Source organism: Pelodiscus sinensis, chromosome 31 (genome assembly GCF_049634645.1).
Source record: "Pelodiscus sinensis isolate JC-2024 chromosome 31, ASM4963464v1, whole genome shotgun sequence".
Lineage (NCBI taxonomy): Eukaryota > Metazoa > Chordata > Testudines > Trionychidae > Pelodiscus > Pelodiscus sinensis.
The window spans coordinates 7,710,806-7,735,533 of NC_134741.1; the positions used below are offsets into that span (position 1 = coordinate 7,710,806).

General features: G+C 53.9%; 2 protein-coding genes across 8 annotated transcripts; one reads left to right on the plus strand and one right to left on the minus strand.

Moving 5' to 3' along the window:
* Positions 1-1,536: 1,536 nt before the first annotated feature.
* Positions 1,537-8,079, minus strand: LOC142821542 (zinc finger protein RFP-like). Of its 2 annotated transcripts, XM_075912781.1 has the most exons (7): positions 7,611-8,079; positions 5,581-5,676; positions 4,934-5,164; positions 4,801-4,823; positions 4,066-4,181; positions 3,016-3,075; positions 1,537-2,622 (listed from the first exon to the last, which is right to left on the minus strand). In XM_075912781.1, exons 1-7 carry the CDS (start codon positions 8,025-8,027, stop codon positions 2,111-2,113), a joined length of 1,455 nt encoding a protein of 484 aa, XP_075768896.1. In that variant the 5' UTR covers positions 8,028-8,079; the 3' UTR covers positions 1,537-2,110. The 2 variants fall into 2 exon arrangements, with proteins under 2 accessions (XP_075768896.1, XP_075768897.1); XM_075912782.1 differs by lacking the exon at positions 5,581-5,676.
* A 1,929-nt stretch (positions 8,080-10,008) lies between these two features.
* Positions 10,009-23,840, plus strand: LOC142821528 (zinc finger protein RFP-like). 6 transcript variants are annotated; one of them, XM_075912721.1, is made up of 10 exons: positions 10,009-10,311; positions 10,576-11,031; positions 14,280-14,375; positions 14,925-15,155; positions 15,462-15,484; positions 16,140-16,252; positions 16,814-16,873; positions 18,814-18,893; positions 20,232-20,345; positions 23,047-23,840. In XM_075912721.1, the coding sequence occupies exons 2-10, from the start codon at positions 10,660-10,662 to the stop codon at positions 23,059-23,061; spliced, it is 1,104 nt and encodes a 367-aa protein (XP_075768836.1). In that variant the 5' UTR covers positions 10,009-10,311; positions 10,576-10,659; the 3' UTR covers positions 23,062-23,840. The 6 variants fall into 6 exon arrangements, with proteins under 6 accessions (XP_075768836.1, XP_075768833.1, XP_075768831.1 ...); XM_075912718.1 differs by having other exon boundaries at positions 18,814-19,014; positions 23,047-23,835; XM_075912716.1 differs by having other exon boundaries at positions 18,814-19,014; positions 20,633-23,189.
* Positions 23,841-24,728: the final 888 nt, after the last annotated feature.

Here is a 24,728-nt window from a genome sequence, read left to right on the forward strand (position 1 = left end):
AGTGGGGGCCAAGCCCACGTGGTGGCTATGCTTGGGGCCAGGGCTGAGTCTGTGGTGCATGGACAGAACCTTATTGTGCCTAACACACTTTCAAGTGACGGTTGGATGAGGGCTCTCGTTTGTGTGTGTTTCACTGGCTTGGTTCTGTCCAAAGCACACGTTAGCGGTTTGGTTTTGACTAAAGGCTCCTCAACGTCCTTGTTTATTATAGATCTTCTCACACAGCCGTAGCCAGTGGAGTGTTCCCGTGAGAGACACTGGAGGAAAAGGGGTGGCCCCCCTCAGGTCCCACTGACGCCATATCCACTGTTCAGTCTTCCCTCAGTAGGAGATGTGTCTGAGCCAAGGAGAGTAAAAAAAAAACAAACCTCGTGGATGGGGGACGTGGCTCAGCTGATTCTCAGCCACCTAGGAACAGGCTGTTTTTCTAACTCAGGATTTTTTCTACTCTGAATCATAGAATCATAGAATCATAGGACTGGAAGGGATCTCAAGAGGTCATCGAGTCCAGCCCCCCGCCCTCAAGGAAGGACCAAGCTCCGTCTACACCATCCCTGACAGATGCCTATCTAACCTGTTGAAACAAATAAACAAAAAACAGTTTCCCTCCAGCTCTACCTCAACAAGCATTTGGAAGAGGTGACCTAGGGCCTGTAAATACCTAGCAAAACAAGCCAAGCACCAGCAAGACGACCAGGCCACACCAGGTGCAAGCTCCGTTGCTGCCCAGCACAGTGGGCCCGTCAAAATTTCCCTGTGGTGGAGCGTGGCCGTGCCTTCCTGCTACAGGAGTCCAGTGGGGACATGCTACATGTTACCCCTTGGGAAGTGTCTCCTGTATAGCACAACACTAACAGCATCTTGCCCCTGTTCTTACGTTGTATCGGAGGAGTTTGTGGATCACCGTGGGGGGTGCTGATACGTTCGTGTCATAGATCTGGATTATGTAAAATTACAAGCACTATTTTAAAGTCAAATTTCTGGACCACAGTACAGACCTCCTGTAAACATTTAAGCTGTGTCTATAGAGCACCCTTAGCTTGAAATAAGCTACGCAATACACATTAAGCAAATTGCGTAGCTTATTTTGAGGCTATTTCAAAATAGCTTATTTTATAATTTGGTGTTATATTCACAGAACCAAATTTCAAAATAACTCGCTATTCCGAAATGCCCTTAAGACTGGTGGAATGAGGGTTACCGGGACGTTGGAATAACCTGCCCTTATTTTGAAATCTATTTCAAAATAACGGGCTGCTTGAATAGATGCAGAATAGCTATTTTGGGATACTTCCGGTATCCCGAAATAGCTCTGCAGTATAGACGTAACCTTTAGAGAGCAGCAAATATTAAAGTGAGCCCTCAACAGGGGAGAGGAACCGAGACTTGCATTTTGTGGTACATGTGGGGCTTGGACAAAAGCGATTTGTTTTGTTTTGGAACATGTCACAGTTTTGGAAATCTATCAGCAGTATTCTTCAAAGGAACTTCCATGAAAACGCCCATTTTAAGGGAAATACCCACATGAACCAAACAGAAATGAATAACATTTATTAAAAAGTGATTTGTAAAGAAGTAACAAGACTCATGTTTAAATATGAATGTTCATGGCACACGTTGCCCATAACCTCAGTGTTGGTGCACAAGACCAAACTCCCTCCACTCAGGGATGGAAAAACTTAAAGGGACACTGGTTACAAGTGTTGCTGGCTACCCCACAGTCACAGGGGAAGGCGACTTTGGCTCCTGCAGCAGGAGCTCTGGCTGGAGACACCAATGAGATCTCAGGGCACAGATTGGTACAAATGGCTCCATGCTGCTGAGCAGCCTCTCCCCAAACCCCCAAACCCTGATTGGTTAATTCTGCATCCCGCCACCCCCACCTCCACCTGTCCCCAGCCCAGCTGTTAATTCTGCCTCTGCCCAACCCCCACCTCTGCCCCTGTAGCAGCCCAAAGGAGCCTTCTCTTTTCCCCTCCTATCTCTGGGGCTGCAGGGAGGGAGGGGGAGAAGCTTTCAGGCATCATAGAGATGAGGAGCCAGGGGCTGGGTAGAGGGGAGTCCTGTGAGGTAACAGAGCCTGGGCTGCGTGAGGCCAGAGAGGCTGATTTCAGGGGCACAGGCTGAGCGGGGATCCCCACCCGACCCAGATCCAGGGTCGGATTCTCTCCTCAGGGAGGGAGCCCGGCGGGAAAGTGAAGATCGGGGCCTCGGCACCAGCATCGATAAATGTCACCTGCCCCCGGTCACAGTCCAGACAAACCCGGATCCTGCGGGGGGGGCTCAGGGACAGGGGAGTCACAGGGGAGGTGAGAGCCCGGAACTGAACCCCCCACCGCTCCACAGCCCAGATCCCCCCCTCAGGGCTAAGGCTGATCTGTCCCTTCTTGCTCACAGACTCTCTGGCCACCCCCACAGCCCAGTAACACCCATCCCCCACCTCCACCTCCCAGCAATGTTTCCCCGAGATGAATCCCTCACGGCCCAGCACACAGGGCACAGGGTCAAATCTCTCCGGGCTGTCGGGCAGTCGCTGCTGTGTTTGTTCCCATCTCACATGTTTCCGATCCCCAGACAGGACGAGGTCGGGATGAGCCGTGTCTGGATCCAGAGTCACAGTCGCTGGGGAGAGAGAATCAGGGCGTGAGGGGCAGAGCTCAGCCCTGGGGGCGGCTGGGGCCATTTCTCACCCTCCCCTGAAGCCCTGTTGTGGCTGGGACAGGCCTGGGCCCCAGGGAGCTGCCTCTGCCCTGGGCCCTGAGACACAAAGCGCAGCCCCTGCCTGCAAAGCCCCCTGCCTGCAAACTGTGCCCATAGTGAGAAGTGGGGGGTCCGACCATCCCATTGCTTAAGGAGCAGGACACGGCCCCTCGTCCTTCTGATCCAGTGCCCCTGGGGCGCCTCACCGCTCAGTGGGCAGGTTGGGGCTCTGCCTGTCGTGGTCGCTGGGGGTTTGGTTGGTGACTTGAGCTACAAGCTCAGGAAGGTGTTTTCAGTCTCCTCGTGAAACCTCACCCTGTCTGAAAGCTCCCAAGGACTTTCCTCTTGCTCTCTCCAGTGATGAGGGCAGCGTGTCTGGTGGGGGAAGGGGTAAGAGAGGTGAGAATTCAGGAGTCCGTATTGCCCACGACATCCCCAACCCTAACACACAGACCTGGGTTTTTGTTATAGCAGAGACACATTTGGGTGTGTCTACACTGCAGAGAAGACTGCCACTGTTGATCTCCCAGGGTTTGAATTAGTGGTCGAGTGAAGACAGCAAATCTAACTGAGGGGTGAGTCTGTACGTGCCAGTAGCCCTCATTTCACGAGGAATAAGAGAAGTCAGAGGCAAAGTGCTTTTCCCTCCACTGCCTTTGTGGACAGCGCCAACAGCCGAGTTAATCTACTTCAAATTCAGCTACACAATTAACACAGTGGAAGTTGTGTAACTTAATTTGACTTTCTCCTGCAGTGTAGATGTACCCTTAGGAATTTAATATACAAAGGGTCTGGAGCCTCCTACTTCCTCTCTCACTCAGGCCTCTCCCAGCAAAGGAACCAATGTCCCCATGGCTCACAGCCAGCCCAGGACAATGTGTGAAGAGATTCGCTTTCTCCTCAACATCCCCCCCGCCCTGCAGACTCCACTGGGTTTGGCTCATTCACTTCCTGACATTTGTCACAGCCTAAGCCCAGATCCTGCCAAAACGTTGGTCTCAAAGTAACTTCACCCACTTTGGTCCCTTTGATTCTAGTGGGAAGTTCATTGTTTGCAGACTCCTGGCTCTGCCTGTGAGCCGTGGGGTCTGTGTACTCAGCGTCTCTGCAGAGAGCAGCACGGAGCTGGGCGTGTTTCTGTCTGTGTGTCGGCCATTTTGTGCTCTAACCATTGCTGTAATTACAAAGCGGCTTTTGGAACAGATATGGGTCAATGAATCAACCTGGAACAGCAAGTGGCTGCCATTCTCACCTCACAAGTCAACAGAAGCTTTGTCTAGCTAGGAACCAAATGACCAGCATCGGTCTCTTTCCATGGCCTCAGACGCTTCACTCACTCGCCCCTCCCCCGTCCCTTCTCGGTACCTGTGAACTGCCTCAGCGTCTCCGACAGCGCAATCGTTTTCTGGGAGAAACCCCTGACTCGCTCGCCCAGTTCAGGAGAAATCTCCTCTGGCGGCTGGAACGGCCCCGTCTCACACCTGGGGAGAGACAACGTCACATGGTGACACTGCACCGAGTGACTCAGTTCTCCAGCTCTGGCCAGTGAGTCGCTGCTCTGCCGGGCCTGGAGTTCGAATCCTCCAGTTCTCCCAGCCCCAGAGCTGGGGCAGCGCAGCCCTTGGCCCTGCAATGTCCCCTCAAAGGTCCCATGAACAGTCTGCAGCTCTGGCCTGGGGAGACCAGCTGGGGGACTAAAGGGGAATTGAGTCTCCACGGCCAACTCACCCCTTGGCCTCCAGGCGCTGAGGGACAGGAGGTTCCCAGGGGAAGGGCTGGAGGAATCTGCCCACTAGGGACTAGACTGAGACACCAGCTCCCCCCTCCCCAGCCCATTCCCACAGGTCTCCAAACAGCCCTCGGGTGGGACAGACTCTGGGTCCCTGCTGCCCTGGGCTGAATGTGCCCAGTGCCCAGCAGTGACAGGCCCATGTCCCACCCCACAGCCCTGCCTCAGGCTGAAGCTGATCAGAGATTTGTGCCCAGCCTGTGACCTTCCCCTCACATCTGGCTGCAGGGCCCTGGGGAGATGTGGTGCCACCACCAGCTCTAAGCCCTTTCTCTGCGCTGGGCAGTGTGAGGGGAGCGAGAGACACCTACCTGCTCAAGGTGCTTCTGATGTCCTAGAGGGGAGAGAGAGAAAAGAAGCTCAGCCCCATCGGACACACACACTTGTGATTCAGGAGCCTCCCTTCCTGTGTGGGGAGCTGGGACGTTTCTCCCTCAGTCTCACCTGCAGGAATTCACTCGCTGGCTTCTGACACTTCCCCTCCAGCTCACCGATCTGCTCACTGAGACGAGAAATCTGAGCAGAGAGTTTCCTGACAGTGTCAGTCTGGAACCTCCCAATCTCCTCATCCAGCTTCTCCAGCTGGGCCAGCAGGAGTCGCTCTTGTTCCTCCAGGAACTGACGCAGCTGCTGAAACTCGGCCACAATCTTCTGCCTCTCGGCTTGTGTCTGTTTCTGTGAAAACAGGGAAAGGGCTGGTCAGGGGCATGGGCAGAGCCTGAGAACCTGTAATACCATCTGTGGGTACTAGGCTGAGGCATCCCTCAGTTTCCTGTTTGGCCCGTATCCCTCTGAAAGGGACGATTCCCTGCCTGCCATGGGCAGCAAGTTCTGTTATTCTTGGGCTCTGGGAAATCACACCCAGATCTGCAGGGGACAGAACTCAGCACCAGTGTTCTCTTTAATCTTCTCCATCCATGTGTGGAATAAATTTGTCAATGTGCACCGAGGCATGTACATGTGCACCACCAGTTGAAACAAAATCTAGCTGTGAACATTCTGCTAATCAGCTGGGCACCATCTGAATCTCTCCTGAGCTGCTGCCCAACATTCAGACCTGCCCCTGCCGGTCCATAGCCACAGGCACCTACCAGATACTCCTGGCTTCTCCTCTCTCCCGTCGCTTTCCATCCCAGCAGCTTTTCTCTCTCTTCCCTCAGAGTCTTCAAATGGGCCTGGATTTTCCCCTGAGGAAACAGAAATGAGCTGGGAGGTTTCATTGTGATGCTGAGAGGGGTGGGGAACGGGGCGTTTTCCCACCCACAGCCCCAGTGACTGTTGGTCCCAGTCGCTGTGTGACATCAGGGCCCCCAAGCAGATGAAATCTTATTAATACAGCCTGGGAGTGTGTCAGAATCTGACTGTTACCGAGGCAGGTTGAGTCTGTTTAGTGGTTAGACAGAGAGCTCAGTTATCGCCGCGCGTTGTTGGTGTGCGTGAAACGATTGGCGGCACAGCCCGGGACCGGCCCTGACTCGCACTGGGGGTGAATCAACACATCTCTGTGTGAGGGGATTGAAATAGCTAAGAGATGCCAAACCCAGGAGCCACCAGGGTTTAAACAGGGGCTGGGAGCTCAGCTCTGGGGGCTGCGCTGGTTGGACACAGCTGGGCTTGGCCCCAGGGCCAGCCCATTAGTTGTAGGGAGGCTCAGCAGAGCAACGTCAATGGGCCCCTGGGCAGATCACCAGGCTCTTCTGTCTCCCTCCCTTCCCCCATCTGAGGGCCTGAGGAGGCCTTTTGTCCGGCTTTACGCTGCACAGTCCAGTTCTGTGGGGCTCTGTCCCTGCCCGGTGGGGACTCAGCCCAGGCCGTGACTCTATCTGGTGAGAAAGGGACAAGAGGAGACTGAGGCTGCAGCAGGAGGGGGTGGCTCCTCCACGCAGAATGACGTAGGTGGGGATGGTCTGACGGACGCAGGGATAGGCCCACAGAGGCCGACCAAGTGTTGAGGGTGGGTCTGGGCAGGTAGACGTGAGCATGTCCTGTGCTCTGGGGATGGGTCAGTGGCCCCTGTAATTAAAGAGGCTGAATTGTAGTAAGGAGGGTTCAGGTTTGCCCCAGCGCTGCCCTAAACCCTTTTTAGAGCAACGGCCTCTGGGCAGGTACCCGCTGCCACAGTCCCTGGTACAGCTCCCAGCAGCAGTGCATTCTGGGAGATTCCCACAAGCTGCCTGGTGGGACTAACGGAACCGTGCTGGCTGGTCTGTGCCCAGGTACCCACTGGCACAGGTCAGACCAGCACTGGGCAGCTCCAGCCTGGGGGTAGTTTTGCTCCATTCCAGTCTGATCCCAGTGGTGCCTGGCATGGCCCTGCACTGCCTGTAGCCCTGTTGTGGGTGGACTCAAGGCGCTCCAGATCCCACACAGCATCCAGCCCTGTGACCTCCTCTAGCGCTGGCTGCAGCATCTGAGTTTAACCCCTCCTGGAGCAGCCCAGGAGTTCAGCATCCCAGTGGGAAACCTCCTCTCCCTGTTGGGCCCGGGCTCGTAGCAAGGCGTCTTTCCCTCCTAACCCACACATTCATCACTGTAGTTGAGGTAGCAGCATTCCCTAGTGGTTAAACTCATGGACTGGGTCTGGAGAAACAGGGGTTCCATGCTGAACTCAGCCACTGACCTACTCTCGAGCCTTTGTGCCTCAGTTTCCCACTCCGTCTTTTGTCTGCCTAGACTGTAAACTACTCAGGGCAGGGATTGGCTCTGGCTGGGTTTTGTGCAGAGCCTAGATCTCACATGGGGTCTGTCAGGGCGACTATGATGCAAATACAAGTAATAACCATAAATTTTAGTCCTCAAATCTGTAGTAACAGTCGCTTGTACCACACCACCCCCTTCTCCAGTCTGAAGGCAGCACATTCCTATAAGCCAGCCTCCCATTGGATAACGGCCCCTCATTTCCCCGGTGGAGGGGGGGGGGGAGCTGGGTCCAGAAGGATTCCGCTGAGCATCTCAGAGAAGTTTCTCTCAGCCGGTGTCTCTAATGACTTGCTCTGTTGCCTCAGTTGCCCCTTGGCCAGAGCATTTCTTTTGTCACAGCCTCTCCCAGGAACAGTCAGGGAAATTAGCCAGTGACTAAAACCCAGAGTAATTCCCAGCAGACAGGGCAGCAGCTCCCTACCTTGTACTCCTGGGCAGCCTCCGCTATGGGCAGCACCGTGTGCGCGCGGTGAGCCCGGGACTCTCTGCAGATCACGCAGATGAGGGCTTGATCCTCCTCGCAGAACAGCTTCAGCACCTCCTGATGCTCCTCACACACCCCGTCCCCGCCCGCCCCTTTCACTGCCTGCAAACTCAGCTGTTTGACTAGTTCCACCACGTTTGCCAGCAGCCTGTTGGGCCGGAGGGGGTCCTGCTGCACCGGGTCCCTGCACTGCGGGCAGGAGGCGGCTGGGTTGGGTCCCCCCCAGCACCGGCTGAGGCAGGCGCGGCAGAAATTGTGCCCGCAGGCTGTGACCACCGGGTCCGTGAAATACTCCAGGCAGAGGGGACACGTCGCTTCCTCCTGCAGGCTTTTTACAGGGCTCACTGCAGCCATGGCTCCTCCGGTCGGGGGAACAGAGATAGTTTCAATTTCCTGAGCTCAGCCTTTGCCCTACCTCCAGCTACAACCGGCTGTGCCCTTCCCTGGAGCTGACTCAGGCTGTTTGCTGGATTGGAGGGAGCCAATGAGGACAACACAGCCCTGGAGGCTTTGTGAGCAATATCCCACTAGGGCTCTGGACCTGGCACCCACCCCTGGGCTGGTGTGGAGGGTCCCTGGGGCATCACATGTTCCCCGGAATCCACCAGGCTGGGCTGATCAGCTCCCAGAACTGTGCATGTAAGGAGTGAGCGAGGCTTGTGCAGAATTCATTGTGTTTGATGTGTGATGTGGACAGATAAAGTAACAGTTGAGTATTTATATGGATCTAGTTACATGCTCCCAGTTGCAGTTTTCCCATGTTCAATTTTCACAGCAGTGGGAAATGCTAGGGGGAGGGGCAGGCAGTACTTGGCTCAGACAGTAACTATTCAGTGACAGACACTGAGATTCAAACAGTAAAATCTTTATTATTAAACCACAAATTGTCGATGTGACTCCCAAGACAGACTAATTCAAGTCCTTGAACTCTAAGAAGTTCTCAAGCAGCCTCAGTTCTTTCTGGGCCTGTGTGTAACTTTCAGTTACTATGAATGGAAAGATTTTTTCCTGGGTTTGTAAGTGGCCAGTGAAATCGAGGTTCCCTGGCATCTAAGGATAAAGGTCTGCTCCCTCCAAGCCCAGTGACATTCAGGTCACAGGCCAAACGCTTATTCCAGCTGGAATCCATGTTTCAGGGGCCTGATCCTGACGTGCGCTAAGGCTGCTCTGGCTCGTTCTAAAGGAGCCTCAGTGTCACTAGCGCTGTCGATATTAATGACTTTATGGGTCTCCCACACAGGAGTGACCAGGCCGGGTCAGAGCAAAGACCCCTCCAGCCCAGTGTCCTGTCTGCCCAGTGCCCAATGCAGGTGCCCCAGAGGGAATGAACAGAACAGGGATCCCCCAGTGAGAGCCCAGGACACTTCTGTCAAAGCCCTGTGGGATGAAGTGGGAGGTTCAGAGGGAGTGTGGCGGGCTCACAGGGAGGGCTGTGGGGGGCCCCATAGGGAGGATTGTAAGGGGCTCGCAGGGGGGGCTGTGGGGTGGGGCTCGCAGGGGGGTGTCACGATCGCAGGGGAGGTTGTGGGGGGGCTCGCAGGGGGTGTCACTGTCGCAGGGGAGGTTGTGGGGGGGCTCGCAAGGGGGTGTCACGATCGCAGGGGAGGTTGTGGGGGGCTCGCAGGGGGTGTCACGATCGCAGGGGAGGTTGTGGGGGGCTCGCAGGGGGTGTCACGGTCGCAGGGAGGGTTGTGGGGGGCTCGCAGGGGGGTGTCAGGGTCGCAGGGGAGGTTGTGGGGGGCTCGCAGGGGGGTGTCACGATCGCAGGGGAGGTTGTGGGGGGGCTCGCAGGGGGGTGTCACGGTCGCAGGGGAGGTTGGGGGGGCTCGCAGGGGGGTGTCACGGTCGCAGGGGAGGTTGCGGGGGGCTCGCAGGGGGGTGTCACGGTCGCAGGGGAGGTTGCGGGGGGCTCGCAGGGGGGTGTCACGGTCGCAGGGGAGGTTGCGGGGGGCTCGCAGGGGAGTGTCAGGGTCGCAGGGGAGGTTGTGGGGGGCTCGCAGGGGGGTGTCACGGTCGCAGGGGAGGTTGTGGGGGGGCTCGCAGGGGGGTGTCACGATCGCAGGGGAGGTTGTGGGGGGGCTCGCAGGGGGTGTCACGGTCGCAGGGAGTCGCGAGGGGGGGGTCCCATGAGCTGCCTGCCCCGGCCCAGGGCCCGGCCCCCCTGCACGTGCCGCATGTCTCGGTCCGAGCGGCGGGTCGGTGTCTCGCGCCAGGAGGCGGGGCCCGGTGACGTCGCTGTGGCTCCGCGCTCTGATTGGTTCGTGGAGCCCCGGACCCGGCCCCCTTCTGAATCCCCCCCCCCCCCGCCCTCAGTGTCCCTGGGGCGGCCCGTCACTCCCGGCGCCACAGCGGGGTCAGGGGAATCCCCGTCACCCGGGCGCGAGAGCAAGGGGCGGAGCGAGCAACGTCACTGAGGGGAGCCCCTCGGTCTGAGCTAAGCCCTGGCGCTGGACTCTCCTCGGAGCCATTGACCCGCTGCGCATGCGCGGTCTGACCGCCCCCGCCCCATTCCCTGAGTTCCCGGCCGTGCTCAGACCCGCGCGCCCTGAGGCTGGAGCCGTTGGGAGGGGCCGGTGGCGCCGTTACTCGCTGCGGGGCTGGCCCAGCGCGGGGGAGGCCGCAGCGCAGCGCGAGGGAGGTGGGTCCGGCGCTGGGTATCGGGGAGCGCGGGGGGCGGCGCCTCTGCGGTCGCGTCACAAACACCCCGCGCGTGTCGCCCCCCCCCCCCCGGGCTCCCGGGCGGCGGGTGCGGGGGGGGCTGCGGAGTGTGCGGAGAGGGGGGGCCCTGGCATGAGGAGCGCAGGGGCAGGTCTGGCTGGGCAGGGGGCTGAGAGGCCGGGGGGGGCGGTGAGCGAAGCTTTGGGACTTTTGGTTTCTAATTTTGATTTTTTTGTATCTTCAGTGCTGGTGCCTCAGGCCCCCCCCCCCGACCTGCCCCCCCATTGCTGAGCTCCAGGAAGTGGTGCAGCCCAGCCCAGCGGCAGCCATGGCTGCAGAGAGCCCCGTGGAAAGTGTCCGGGAGGAAGCGCCGCGTCCCGTCTGCCTGGAGGATTTCACAGCCCCTGTCACTCTGGAGTGTGGGCACAATTCCTGCCAGGCCCCCCTCAGCCCTCAGGGCAGAGACACTGAGCAGCAGGGACCCCTCCGGCCCAACCGGCAGCTGGCAAACGTGGTGGAACTAGCCAAGCCGCTGAGTTTCCAGGCAGCACAGAGAGCAAGATGGGACGGGGTGTGCGGGGAGCACCAGGAGGCTCTGACGCTGTTCTGTGAAGAGGATCAAACTCCCATCTGTGTGGGGTGTGACAGATCCTGGGATCTAACGATGGCGCCTGTACAGGAAGCTGCCCAGGAGTACAAGGTACAGAGTTGCTGTCCAGTGTGATGGGAAATAACATTGGGTTTTAATTACAGGATAATTTCACTGACTGTTACCGGGCACAGGTGTGACACAGCTCTGTAAAGCCTTCATGGTACAAGTGATGCTGTAAAAAGTAAACGCTCTGGCTTTGTGGCAACTTACATCAAGTCTTTACAGGTACCTGATGTGGGAAATGTTTCTCTGAGGCTCTGAATCCTGAAACCCAGCCCACACTGGTGGCAGAAGGGGTGTTTGCACAAGGGAAGTTAACAATCAGAGAGGTTTAGATCACAGGAGCAACAGGCCACTCGGTCAGGCCACTCGGCCACTCCAGCCTTGGGACTGGAGAAGAGGAGGTTACACGCTGTTACTGATTGGAGGAACAGGACTAATAATCTGGCATTTGCCTTATAGACCCGCTGTGGCATCTGGGCCCTGCACAACACCCAGCAAGGGAAAGTCCCTGCCCTAACTGGTAGGGACCTAGCTCCCTGCCCCTCAGCATCACTGAACAGTGATGAAGTGTGGCCCTTATGAGGGAAAGATGCCTTGATAAAGCCCCAGGCCCCGCAGGGAGAGGAGGTTTCCCACTAAGATGCTGAACTCCTGGGCTGTTCCATGAAGGGTTAAACTCTGATTCAGCAGCTGGCACTAGATGAGGTTGCTGGGATGGATGCTGTGTGGGGCCCCGAGCGCCTTCACTCCACCCATAGCAGGGTTTCAGGAAGCACAGGTCTATGCCAGGCAGAACTGGGATTCAACTGGATTGTAGCAAGAGTTCAAACTGGTTAACTGATGAGCTAATGGTTATTGGTGCCAGTTACTGGTTAAACTTCCCACTGTCCCAGCAGTGCCCGCTTGCCTCTGGCAGCTACTGTCAGTCTGCAGCTGCTGGGAGTTCCTATTGACCAGCAGTTATTGTGGCTGCCCCCAGCAGACCTTGTGAGAGATCCCCGATACCAGGAGAGCCTATTTCCACTACCAGCCCTGCCTGTCAGCAGGGTAAAAAATACTGTCATTGATAAAATTGTAATCGGTTACATGATTATTATTCAGTATCAGAGGTGTAGCCGTGTTAGTCTGAATCTGCAAAAGCGGCAAAGACCCACTTCGTCAGATTCATGTAGTGGAAATTTCCAGAGGCAGGTATAAATATGCAGGCCAGGATCAGGCTGGAGATGACGAGGTGGTGATTAGTATTGTTAAGCATTTTTACCTCCCTAATCCCCACCTGCAACGTTCTTTAGGAAGGTGCCACCACTGATCCGTTCTCAACCTTTACAGGTGTCCTCCTGCATCCTCAGAGTATGTCTACACCACAGCGTTAATTTGAGTTATCTTAATTCGAAATAGTTAATTCGAATTAAGCTAACTCGAATTAACGTGTGTACACACAAAATGCAGTCTGAATTAGCGTTTTGCTAATTTGAACTACTGCATCCACACTGAGTGGACACAGAATTGGATTTAAGGCTGGCTGGAACCAGGTCAGGGGTATCTTTGTGTGGCTGTTGCCTGAGGCTGAGGCTTGTGCTTAAGGGGACACACACATAACCCCCCTTCCCCCCCTCCCCAGGCAGCCAATGCTCAGGTGTCCCTGCTTGATTTCCTGCCTTGCTGCGGGACAGCAAAGCATTTGTGTCTCGGAGTGCTCTGGTTGCTCTCACTCAAGACACCCTGGCACTCTGCAACATGGAGCCAGAGCAGCCCCTGGGCACTCGGGTGCATCTTGTGGATGCGTTGCTGTCAGCCTGGCTGCACCTGCTGCAGGCTGCCATCCAGGATATCTATTGGGGGGCTGTCAGTATCCAGGAGGCCCTGCGGGAGAGCATCCACCCTGAGGAGCACTCAGCCTCCCTGGTCTGCCCCACTGGGGGCTTGTGCCTCATTCCTCCCTCATGTCCTTCCGCTTACCCCTCCTTAACCCCCCTTCCTGATGTCCAATAAAATACCTGTATTTTCATGAACAAAAACTCTTTATTTAACAAAACTGGGGGGGATGAAACCCTGGTGAGAGTTGGGAAAGGAGGCTGGAGAGGGGAGGAGGGAGAGGGACACCTGGGAGGAAGGATCTGGAAGGGGAAGGCAAGGGGAAGAAGGGGGAGGAGAACCTCAGGGTTGGGGGGTCTTCCCGGCCCTCCTGTCTCCCAGCACTGCGTGTGGGGGGGCCTTGGCGTCCCCGAGGGGGCGGGAGGGGGAACAGGTGGCGGGGGAGGAAGAAGAAGCGGGGAGGGGAAGCAGGAGTCAGAGGAGGAGTGATAGCTGGGGCAGCCACAGGGGCTGGAGCGGCAGCCGGCACCAGTCTCTGCACCAGAGTCTACAGGTTGTCGTGAATGGCACGGCCCTGCTCCAGCAGCTCCTGCAAGCCCTCCTGCTGCAGGTCTTCCTCCACCCAGCGCTCCTGGCAGCAGACCTGCCTGACATATAGTGCCAGGTGCTGCCGGTGATACTCCTACAGGTGCCGGGTCATCCTGCTGGCCTGGGTGTGGGAGGCTGTACTGGGCGGGGTGCTGCGCCCTGCACTCGCAGCTGGTGCAGCTGTGGAGAAACAAGAGACCTGCTCAGTTATCCCTGGGGACACAGTGGGTGAAACCCTGCCCCGCTCTGCAAGCTGAAGACGGCAGGTCTCCGCACCATCATGTCCTGCTATCCCTGGGAGTGTGAGCTGGCCCAGGACTGCACCCATGCCCCTGTGCTGTATATTGTGTGGGGGGAGGAGGGGAGATGTGCCCTGCCTCTGCATAGAGGGAGCTTCTGGAGAGAGGGCATTGTGCAGTGTCTCTCCCCGGGGTCAGGAGCATGTCATGTGCCTTCATACATACATGCGTGTGGGTAACAGGCCAGGGCCCCTGTGTGGCACATGCACAGGTTGCTGCATGATCTGTGGTCAGCAAGGACCACATGCGCAGTCCCTAGGTTTCCCCCCACACACACACATAAGGGGACAGTGATGGCACTCACATGTCGAGGCCTCCCTGGCCTCGGACGACACTGTCGACAAGCTTGCTGGGATGGCTCTGGGTGCCAGGTCGCACGGCAGGCTCCTTCCAGGCTGTGATTCCAAATTAACTTTGCTGTGTAGACATACCCTCAGTCTTCTCCTGTCTCTTTTTCTATGGACAAACCCACGTCCAGGGCTGAGTCCCTGCTGGACAAGGGCAGAGTTCCACAAAATTGGGACTCAGGCAGATAAATGGGCTCCCAACATCCGATGGGGTTTGCCCTCATGCTTATATCTGTTTCTTCAGGAAAAATTGGAGGCCCATTTGAAGGCTCTGAGGGAAGAGAGAGAAAAACTGCTGAGAAGGAAAACAACAGCAGAAGGGAAAAGCCAGGAGTATCTGGTAAGTGCTTGTGGCTATGGACCAGCAGGGACTGGCAGTGGGAGAGCTGTGTTCAGAGGCAGACTCCTGCGTGGCCTTGGTGAGGTTGGGCTTGTTTGTGTTTCTCTAGGATTATGGATTGCTGGCTGAGATCCATGTGTAGACAGGCCCTGAACATCCATGTCAGCATGAGTTCATGTCCAGCCTTTGTGGCTTTCCCAAGTGAGCTGAATGTCCCCTGAAGGGCTGTCCGCTCACTTGGTGCATTAACATGTTTGCTTCTTTTTCCTCTCTGGGTATCTGTCAGGCTGGTGCTGCGTCCTGCCTCCTGCTGCTCTGGGTCTGAATTCCCAGAGGCCATGAATGACAGAAGATGTTGCCCATGACTGAGGGACATGGGTCAAAGGAGACGCTGGGAGAGACGCCTCTGCTGAGTAACCACAAAGTAGAGTCAAATGTCACACATTTTAGGTTTTTCCAAGAAATTCTTGCTGCTGCGCGCTGTTCCTCATGAAAGAGCCCTGGATTCTGTCCATGCCCCTCACCAGCCCTTTCCCTGTTTTCACACAGAAATGGACCCAAGCCAAGAGGCAGATGATTGTGGCTGAGTTTCAGCAGCTGCAGCAGTTCCTGGAGGAACAAGAGCGACTCCTGCTGGCCCAGCTGGAGAAGTTAGATGAGGAGATTGGGAGGTTCCAGACTGACACTATCAGGAAACTCTCCGTGCAGATTTCCCGCCTCAGCGAGCGGATCGGTGAGCTGGAGGGGACGTGTCAGAAGCCAGCAAGTGAATTCCTGCAGGTTAGACTGAGGGAGAAACGTCCGAGCTCCCCACACAGGGAAGGGAGGCTCCTGAATCACAGGTGCTGGGGTCCAGCCGTCAGATCTCAGTATAATACCTTGAGCATTGCTGCCATGTGAGTGACTCTTGTGCTTTGTAGAGTTGCAGGCACAGATCTATTAGAGATGGCAAAGCCCCATTCACTCAGTGGATCCATGTTCCTGGGGCCAGGGCAGGGCCTCTTCCCATGTTTGCAAAATCCCTTCTGTGAGGTCCCCAGTGTGTGTCCAATGGGGCTGAGATTCTTTTCTCTTTCTTTTTTCTAGGACGTCAGAAGCACCCTGAGTAGGTACGTGGTTCTCACTTCCCTCACAGCGCAGGGAAAGGGCTTGGAACTGATGTTAGCACCACATCTCCCCAGGGCTCTCTGACTCGTTTAATTCTGAGGGTCTCATCCTCGCACTTTAGACTCTGGAATTCCCCATTCAGGGCACAGTCTGACCTCAGGTGTTTCCTAGAGCTGTCACCTCCCTGGGGACTGGCTACTTCAGGACTGGGGTGGAACATGGGCCTGTCACTGCTGGGCACATTCAGCCCAGAGCAGCAGGGACCAAGAGTCTGTCCCACCTGAGGGCTGTTTGGAGACCTGTGTGGAAGGAGCTGGGGAGGGGGGAGCTGGTGTCTCACTGTAGTCCCTAGTGGACAGATTCTTTCAGCCCTTCACCTGGGAACCTTCTGTCCCTCGGTGCCTGGGCCAAGGAGTAAGTTGGCTACAGAGGCTCAATTCCCCTTTAGTCCCCCAGCCAGTCTCCCCAGACCAGAAGTGAAGAACAGCAGTGGGACCTTTCAGGGGAAGGTTGCATGGCCATGGGATGTGTTGACCCTGCTCTCAGGCTGGGAGAATTGGAGGAATTCTAACTCCAGGCCTCTTAGAGCTGAGACTTACTAGCCAGAACTTATCAACAGTAAACTAAATACAATCACATTGAATTGTTTCTGTCCAGATGTGAGACGGGGCAATTCCAGCTGCCAGAGATTTCCCCTGAACTGGAAGAACAAGTCCGAGGTTTCTCCCAGAAAACGATTGCACTGTCAGAGACTCTGAGGCAGTTCAAAGGTACCTGGAAGGGACGGATGAGGGGAAAGTGGTTCAAGTATCTGAGACTATTGAATCTGGCCTCTGAAGCCAACCTTCCCCTGCCTCAGTTCCCACATGGAGAATGATGGCCCCATCACACTGCTCTCTTTAGAGACACTGAGCAAACAGACCCAACTGCTTGCAGAGAGAGCCAGGGGTTTGCAAACTCTGAACCTCCCATTCTGAGATCAAAATGGCTAAAGTTACTGTGATGGCCACATGTTCTGTCACCACAGCTCCAGGTTATGATAAGAGGCAGTAAGTGAATGAGAAACCAAGTGGGAGGGGGTGAGGAGGGAAGAGTAAATCTCATTTACAGCTTGTCTCTCCTGGGACAGGTGTGAGGCTGCAGGGATATTGGCTCCTTTGCTGGGAGGTGCCAGAGTGAGAGAGGAAATGAAAGTTTCAGACTTTCATACTAAAAACCTGAGTGTGTGTGTATCTGGTCTCTGATACAATTGAAATGCAGAGCTCAAAGTGGGAACATTGTTATAAATAAGAGAACCTGGAATCTCACTCTCTTATTCCTTCCCCCACCAGACACTCTGCCCTCTGCACTGGAGAGAGGAAGATTAAAATCTCTGGGATCTTTCAGACAAGGTGAGTTTGCAGGTGGAGATTCTTTAAATGATGAGAAATTCCTCTGAAAACATCTTCATGTGATTGTTATTGAAGTTACCAGCCAAACCCAGTGACCATGGTGCACACAGCCCTAAATCTCATACACTGATCAGTGAGGAGCCCCAGGGGCACTGCATGGGGACCTGCAGACACTTTGAGAAACACTGATCTACAAGGTGTGGTGCTAAAGGGGTGAAGTTAAAGCACAAAACAGACGGCACCATCAGGCTCAGATTTCACTGCTCAGTCAGTTTCAATATGGGGTTGGTTTCAAACAATAAATAGGCTGAAAGGCTGAGAGCTGACTGGCTTCCTTGGTATCAGTTTGCTTATGGCGAGAAACTGCTGGATACGCAAGGGCTCTTCAGTCTAGTGCAGGCCTGGGCAAAATACAGCCTTTCTAGCTCGCCAGGTCATAGGATGCAGCCCACTGATGCTTGGCGAGCCATGGGCTAGTTCCAAGCTTGCCATTTCCCACATGCAAGCCACTTCACCAGAGGTGAAGTGGGAAGGCTACAGGCCCTGCTTCCACCCCCAGGACAATCTCATTGGCTGGTTTCTGGCCAGAAAGGAAGCACTGTGCTCCTTCCCCTGTGGCTCAGTTATTCACTCACCCACATGGCCCCACAGCCGGTGTGAGGGTTGAGCAGGCTCCCTGCCTGCCTCAGAGAGGTGCTTGGCTGCTGGTCGAGAGTCACTCAGGTAAGTCTCCTGGCCAAAGCCTGCCTCTGGCACCCCAACTTCTCCTTTCCCCATCTAATTCTCTGCCCCCCACTCCTGGCTCCCACTCCACATACCCAAACTCTTGGTTCTTTTCCTGCCTCCAAGTAACCCTCGTCTCTTTATTTGTCCACTTAGCCGCTTCTCTAAATTAACTTTACTTTAAATATCTCATGAGTAGTTGCTAATCCAGTGCCGTAAATCACACCTGCCTCCTTCACCCAAACTCCTTCCCAGATCCCTCTTTCCCTCCTGCATCCCAACCCCTTACGCAAAGCTCCCTTCTTCTCGCAATGTTCATCTCATACTCTCTATTTCCTGCTTAATGTCTTGGAAGAGTGCAGCTCTCAACCACTTTCCAAAATCTTGGTGTGCCCTCCCCCTCCCCCAATCAAAATGAATTGCCCACACCTGGTCTAGTGGATATAGTTCAATGAGAGCCAGTAACTGAAAGCTGCAGCCGGAGAATTTCAGGCTAGAGAGAAGGCACAACTATTTGATGGGTAAGAGCATTAGCTGCTGAAACAAATGAGCAAAATTCTCCATCGCTTTATGTCTTCCAATCAACACTAGGCAACTTTCTAGAAAACGTGCTGTGGGGAAACAGCTTTGTGCCTGGGTAGCTGGGCTAAGTGTAATGGCTTGTGCCGCAGAGGGGCACATTGCATGGCTCAAGATATCTTCTGATGCCAGGAATCCTTGAATTTTAAGGCCTCATCCTGCAAACACTCTCAGCACACGTTTAATAATATGCATTTGAATGCTCATATGAACTTCCCTTCCTCTCTGTTATGGAGAGGATTTATAAAGTCTCTGTCAGATAAGAGATACCAAGTTTGGGCTGCAAATCAATCTATGAAGACTAAGGATTATAAATACAGCAGCCCAAATTAAATTAAACCTATGTCCATGTTCAGGCAGATGAATATGTGGCTTGTTAGCAGAAACACTGGGTGCTGAGAACTGAATCCCATTGTTGCAAGCAAAGTAATGTAACTCCAGCCAGGTATTGAGAGAAATAAATACAGTTTTTGGATCTAACTTGTGTGTGGTGTTTATGGAATAGCTAGACTCAATGTTTACCCAAAACTGCAGAGTCCAGCATGTTTTTCACCAGGGACAGAGTCTGAACAGAATTAGGGTGTGGAAAGGATTAAAGCCCCTTCTGAAATATCTCTGATTCCCCTTCTCCCCACCAGGCTGCAGAACACCCATGTTTGACTCCAGCTCAGCCCCCGGCCTGCAGAGCCAGGGACAGGAAATATCCGTGGCGGAGCTGGTGAGCTTCGAGGAGGTGGCTGTGTATTTCTCTGAGGAGGAATGGGCTTTGCTGGACCTGGGCCAAAGAGCCCTCTACAGGGATGTGATGCAGGAGAATTACGAGGCTGTGAGCTGGCTGGGTGAGGATTCCTGTCCCCTTGTGTAACAGAAGCTAGGTGGGCTCTGGAGCAGCTGGGTTGGGCTTGGTTCAGGGTCCCTCATTGCCTGAACCCCCAATATCAGCAGTATCTGCCCCAGTAATCCTGGCTCCTGTGTGAGAGGAGGTTCAGTGACATAATAGGGGTGCTGCTCTTCCCATAGCCAAGGTTTCATTATTGTTCCCACCATCTTATCCATGTCATGGCTTGGCCGGAGGTGTTAGTGGAAGGGCCTATGCAGGAACGGCAGGTACCAGAGTTGTGGGGCTGGGTGCAGCTGCTCTTAGTGTCTGCAGGGTCCCCTTGTGCTATTGTTCTGAGCCCCAGGAAGGAAGGTGTCAACTCAGAGTCCTTCCCTGCCTCTGGTAGATTCTGTGCAAGCCAGAGGGGCACTAAATGGCAGGCCCGACTGGCCACAAAAGGAGGGCTGCTGCTGCTGGCAGAGTCGAACCAAGGCTGCAGAAGGGGAGCTGAGCTGCAGGAGCATCTAGGAGCAGCAGAGAAGCAGCCCAGCCTGTCTCCACCTTGGCTGGCCACAAGAATAGCCCGGCACTGCCCTGGCTGTCTGCAGGAATGACAACTGTTGTGAGCACCCAGGCACAGTCAGTCAGGATCAGGAATATGGAGCATAGGCAGGGCCTGAAGTGGTCAGCCAAGGATTCATTTTCCTGATCAAACAACTTCTCTTGCCTCCTCCTGGCTCAAGTAGAGCATCTGAGCCCAAGAGCAGGGCAAGTCCAGCCCCAAGGCCCAAGAGCTCTGTGGGTAGAGCCCATAGGGCTCTAGAGCTCTGCTGGATCCTTTCTCTCCCAGCCCTAGTGACCTCACCTGTGGCAGCTCAAATATGAGTCCTGGCTAGGGGTGTCTGTCAGGCCTGAAAGTCCCAGAGCTTTCCCCATATGAGCAGTCCTGCCCAAGTATGGAACAGGCCCTAAGGGAGACTTGAGTTGTATCCTGCAGAGTGAGGCAGAGCGCTCAGTTCCCCATGGGAGTCAGCTGGGCTATTCCCAATATGGTGGTGGGGTCGGGGGAGGATGGAATTAGTGTGTCCTGGAATCTTGAACCAGCCAGAGAACAGTCTCTGGAAGGTTAAGAAGGAGCCTGTCTGGGTAGGAGACTCAGATCCTGGCTTTGGAAGCAGGAATGGCACAGACCTTAATGAACAAGATCAGCACTTGGTTAATTGCTTCCCTGAATAGGATTTCCAGGCTTCAAAGCTCATGTGCTGTCCTGGGTGGAGCAAAGCGAAGAGCTGCAGATCCCGGATCTCCAAGGCTGTGAGGAAGGGGAGATCATCAGTGATACCCACACAGGTGAGAAATCAGCTAAACTGACTCAAACCAATGTCTGTGTTCTCATAGCAGATGTTTATTATGTGTTTTCATCAAGTCTGACTGGCCCTTCAGCCTGTCTTCAACTCCAATCTGAGAGTGCTGGGTGGGGAAAGAGTTATGGGGGAGCAGGGTGAACTCAGTTTAGGATTATTGTATCTTTCCAGCCATTCTTTGGGTGTCTCCCCCATTTTCTGTTCACCATTCAGAATTTTTCTTTCAGCTCAGCACAGGGAATGACTCCTGTGTGGTTTCTCTGTCTATCCCAGCAGGTGATGGGATGCTGAATGAGAACAGTGAGAGGAATCTTCAGGAGGAAGGACCTGAGCGAATGGCTGCATGTGGGGTGTTAGTGGGAAGATCTGAAGGGCATGTTTCTCAGAGTCCTGAGCAAGAGGAAACCTGTATGAGTCAGCATAGCCTACAAAGGCAGCAGGGAAACCATCCAGGAGTGGGACAGGGTAAATCCAGTCAGAGGAGCAGATGGTTGAAAACAAACACAGAAACTGTTCAAAAGAAAATCCCTCATCAACATTCACCTTGTGCTTGCAGTGACTGTGCAACACTTATTAAACATGAAAGAGCCCAAACAGGAAAGAGACCCTTCAGCTGCTCTGACTGTGGGAAAAGCTTCAGTCGGAGGTCATACCTTGTGACCCATAGGAGAGTCCACACAGGAGAGAAACCCTTCAGCTGCTCTGACTGTGGGAAAAGCTTCAGTCATAGGTCACACCTTGTTAGTCATAGGAGAGCCCACACAGGAGAAAAACCCTTCAGCTGCTCTGACTGTGGGAAAAGCTTCAGTCGGAGGTCACACCTTGTGACCCATAGGAGAGCCCACACAGGAGAAACACCCTTCAGCTGCTCTGACTGTGGGAAAAGCTTCAGTCGGAGGTCATACCTTGTTAGTCATAGGACAGCCCACACAGGAGAGAAACCCTTCAGCTGCTCTGACTGTGGGAAAAGCTTCAGTCACAGGTCACACCTTGTTAGTCATAGGAGAGCCCACACAGGAGAAAAACCCTTCAGCTGCTCTGACTGTGGGGAAAAGCTTCAGTCAGAGGTCACACCTTGTTATCCATAAGAGAACTCCTACAGGAGAGAAATCCTTCAACTGCTCTGACTTTGGGAAATGCTATAGAAAGAGTTCAAGTCTTGTTGCTTATAGTTGAACCCACGCAGGTGAGAAACCCTATAGTGGTGGTGAACAAAATTTTCTCTGTTGGCACAATCCAGACTACCTAAGGCTTTGATTCTGTCCACAAGGCAGTACCAGGCCCCACCTCCAAATGAGCATGTGCTGAGGGAGAAGGAGCTTAGCTCCACCCCCTCTTCATGCTGTGTAGCCACTAGAGAGGAGGCAGCGCTAGGCTGAGTTTTTGAAACACAACCTGAGGCCAACAGTAGAGGCACTACTGTCACTGCACTGCTGGCCTCCAGGGACACATGGCCATGTCAGGGGTGCCTCTGGGGCTGGTCCTGGGCTGCATGGCTACAGCAGCACCCCCAGTCCTGGACTGAATGGGTGCAGCAGTGGTGCCTCCAGTGTCCAGGGCCGGTCTTGGTCTCTGTGGCTGCTGCAGGAGCAGAGCCTTCCTCCGGGGTGACCAGGACCGTGTGGCTGGAGATTTTGCTGTAAAGGGGCCCAAAGCCAGGTAATATTTGCTGTCATCCCCTAGACACCCCCTCCCAATCTCCTCAATTCCCTTTCCCCCAGCAGCCAGCACCCCCAGCTTGCTCTGACAGCCTCCTTTTTTCTTGTACCCTCTCTCCTGGCCACATACTGCACCTTACTCCTGGCCAGACTCCTGCCTCTTTCTGCATCCCAGATCCTTCCTCAGACTCCAACCCTTTCTTGAGGCCCCTGTCACATTATTGGATTTTAAGGTGAGCATGCAGATCACTGGTGTGATCACAGTGAACTGTTTGCCCCAAATTTGGTACAAAGTGGGCCATGTGAGGTGTCAAACAAAAGTTGATATTTTGCTGATTCTATGTATGGTATTCGTGTACAGGCAGTCCCCGGGTTACATGGATCCGACTGACATCGGATCCCTACTTACAAATGGGGTGAGGCAACCCCACACTAGCTGCTTCCCCCCAGCAGACCAGGGAGATGCGAAGCTAGCACCTGCCCCCAGCTGACCAGGGAGACGCGGAGCGGCTTTTCTCAGTAGACACCTCAGCTTGAGAATAAAGGACTGAGGGAAGTGAGGTGTGGGAGAATAAAACTGAGCTCTGGAAAAATGTTTGGCTAGAGTTTCCCCTACAATAAGTACCAGTTCCGACTTACATACAAATTCAACTTAAGAACAAACCTACAGTCCCTATCTTGTATGTAACCCGGGGACTGCCTGTACTTGTTTGGAGTTTGTATGGGGAGTTATGACTATGGGCTCTGCTGATGCTATGTATGGATTGCCTGTCATAAGGAAGGAATGTCCAATGAGTGACTATGCTAGTCAGTATGGCTCCAAGGACAATGGCTCTCCAGGTGGCCAATACACACCTGAGGAATACATGTGGAAAGTTGCAAAGCAGGCATGCCCCAGTGGCTGCTGGCATATGAAACAGACAGGTCACTTGACCATATGATTATCTCCAGCTTGGGAGACACCAGAAATGAATATCAAATGCCATGGGCGGGGCTCCATCTTGTCTTCAGTCTTGCTTCTTATCCCAGATGCAGCCTTGCTAAGGACAGAGACACAGGAAGGATTGCTGCCTCATCCTGACATACGGTGTACGCCAAAGACTTTTATGCTAGCAGTCTGTAACATCTCCGCTAAGATCCTGCATCAAGTATTTACTGATTGATGTACATAATGTATTCTCCTTATCAACCTTACTCTCAACCTTTTCTTTCTTTTATTAATAAATGTTTAGATTCTAAAGGATTGGTCCACTGTGATCTTGTGGGTAAGATCTAAAGTATAAATTGACCAGGAATTCATGGCTGGTTCTTTGGAACCAGGTGGATCTGTTCTGGGTTGGAGAGATTGGGCTCTATAACCCCTCACCTGTGTGTAAGCCCAGGGCTGATTGTGGCAAAGGAAGAGCTGGGGTATCTGAGGGGTTTTGCTCATGAGGCTTCCTGCAGGCTGGACTGGCAGATGAAGTGCTCAGTATGACTGGTTTGTGGCCTGTTTTGGAAAGGTCTCCAGTCAAGGGCTGTCAGCAGTCCTGGTTTTGAGCAATTTGCCCTGAGTGGATTCCCTCAGCAGTGCCCAGGCCTTGCCCTGCCCAGCCCATCATAGCCCTGCCCTCTCTAAACCTTCTGTAGGCTATCGTTGCTAATGGAAACTCACTGTTAATTACATAATTAGTCAAGCCATTTTGCTAGGGCTGCATCTGGAGAGTTGCATGTAAATTATTAAAGAGATTAAATCTTTTAAATTTCTCATGTTAGTTGATCAAACTTTATTGTAAATTAAGTAAAATATTTATGTCCAATACATACAAAGAAAATCAATGTTTTTATTTATTGCAGTGTTGGAGAACCTTTTTTGCATTGGGGGCCACTAACCCACAGAAAAATCAGTTGGCAAACACACAAGTGAGAAGCAAAAAACTCCTCCCCAAAGCCCCAGCCCTCAATGATGTGGCCCCCAACTAAGACACCTCACTCTTCTGGCATTCACAGGGTGAGGGGAAGAGACAGGGAGTGCTGAGGTTCCGGGCTTCTCATAGTCCAGATTTACTTTCCTGGGGTTCCAGAGTTAGTGGATTTTGTGGCTCTCCTTAGGCTCTAGGGTGGAAACAAAAATGTGCCAACCTGAATCTGCACTAGGCTAGTGCTATGTGTGTGCCATGTAGCTTCCTGCAGTGCTGCGGACAATGTCCAGGTCCTGTAATCACTCTCCAACATACCTGAGGAAGGTCTCCAAGAAGCCCTGGGCATTGGGTTCCTGCAGAGCCTAGAAGGTAGCCTGCAGGCAGTGCTGCATCAGTAGTAAATGCCTTGATAAGTTTAATCACCGTATTGTTTTGACATATGCCCCACCCCTCCCTTAGGCCTTGCTCCTAACCCCACTCCCTTCCACCACCAGTGTTACCAAAAGACAGACAACGTAGAGGGCCACGAGTCTTACATGTGTAACGTCCTGTCTCCAGAATAGGGGGAAGACTATCCATTTTACAATTTTGAATATATGCAAGAAACGGGTACATGTGGCAAATTGTGTTTATGCCTTCCACTTTGTGACAAAGTCCCTTGTTAGCTCCTGCTGGGTTCTGTGCTTTTTGACAGTTTCTTGTGTGCCTCAGAGACTCAAGCTACAGAAGTTGTCCATTTGATCTTATTTTCAAAAACGTTTTAGTGTCTACACAGCACTAAATATCAAAATAACCTGCTATTCTGAAATG